General features: G+C 42.4%; 1 protein-coding gene across 1 annotated transcript in view; it reads right to left on the minus strand.

The window, feature by feature from the left end:
• Positions 1-45: 45 nt before the first annotated feature.
• The window catches only part of LOC101851005 (cytochrome P450 3A8), a gene marked incomplete at its 3' end in the record, with an annotated part of 11232 nt that continues 10122 nt past the window's right edge, over positions 46-1155 (minus strand). The window contains exons 8-9 of the mRNA XM_035973451.1: positions 715-957; positions 46-134 (exon numbers count right to left, since the gene is read on the minus strand). Of these exons, the coding sequence (XP_035829344.1) occupies positions 46-134; positions 715-957 (332 nt within the window). The remainder of the gene's footprint in view (positions 135-714; positions 958-1155) is intronic.

The following is a 1155-nucleotide window of genomic DNA, read 5'->3' on the forward strand; positions in this document are numbered from 1 at the left end:
ATCTATCTATCTATCTATCTATCTATCTATCTACAGGTAACCTACAAGGAAGCAGTTGGGTACAGCCGGCAGATCTCGTCAAACGTGGCGTCGAAGAAAGGCAAGTTTTGAACAGAGTCGTAATCCACCTCGTTCTGTATTTGAAGAGAGAGTTGCAGTTTTCGTTAGGATATTTGTGAATTTTATTATCTCCAAAATATTGTCAAGTGTGTGTGTTCTTGTTTTGTTAGTTGTTTTTTTTTTTGGGGGGGGGAGAGGTGTATGTGTGTGTATGTGTGTGTGTCTGTGTGTGTGTGCGTGTGTGTGTAGCCCGTGGGGTGTCAGGATCGGGAGCGAGTGTACGTGTATATGAATGTATGAGCGTCAATGGGGAGGGGGGGGGGAGACCTTAATCAATATAAATCAAAACAACAATAAGCATGTATTTACACATCACATGTTCCGTGTCTCATTCCTCATGTCTACACTTTGTACACCATCACTCATTCGGCTTTTTTCCAGGTCTTTATACCCCCATTAGTTGTTTTTTGTTTTTTTAAGTAAGACTATTATTGGCATCTCTCTCTCTCTCTCTCTGTCTCTGTCTCTCTGTCTCAGCCTGCTTCTCTCTCTCTCTCTTTCTCTCTCTCTCTCTCTCTCTCTCTCTCTCTCTCTCTCTCTCGGGAAGATTCCTTTCACATTTAAAAAAATAGTCCTAACAACTTATAACCATACTTTTCCAATATTCTCTTCCATCTCGCGGTACAGCCGTTCCTGAATGTCCGGATTCTTAGCCATCTCGTGACAGAAGAAGGCGAGAACAGCACTGGTGGTCTCGTAGCCCGCCAAGAGAAAAGTCATACTCTGAGCCACAATTTCTCTCTCCGACATGGCCTTGTGGAGCTCGCTGTGGGCGTCGTGCAGATTTTGGTCTGGGAAGAGCATCAGCTGAACCAGGTCTATGATGTGGTTGTTAGGCTGGGCAGGAAATAAAAGTAAAATATAATGATGATGGGACAAAAGAGAAAGGAGGGGAAGGAGAGGGAGAAGGAGAAGGAGAAGGAGAAGGAGAAAAAGAAGAAGAAGAAGAAGAATTTTTAAGATTAAAAAAGATAATAATGACAATCATCTTCATCATCATCATCATCATCATCATCATCATCATCATCATCATCA

The sequence above is a fragment of the Aplysia californica genome, unplaced genomic scaffold (genome assembly GCF_000002075.1).
Source record: "Aplysia californica isolate F4 #8 unplaced genomic scaffold, AplCal3.0 scaffold01242, whole genome shotgun sequence".
NCBI lineage: Eukaryota > Metazoa > Mollusca > Gastropoda > Aplysiida > Aplysiidae > Aplysia > Aplysia californica.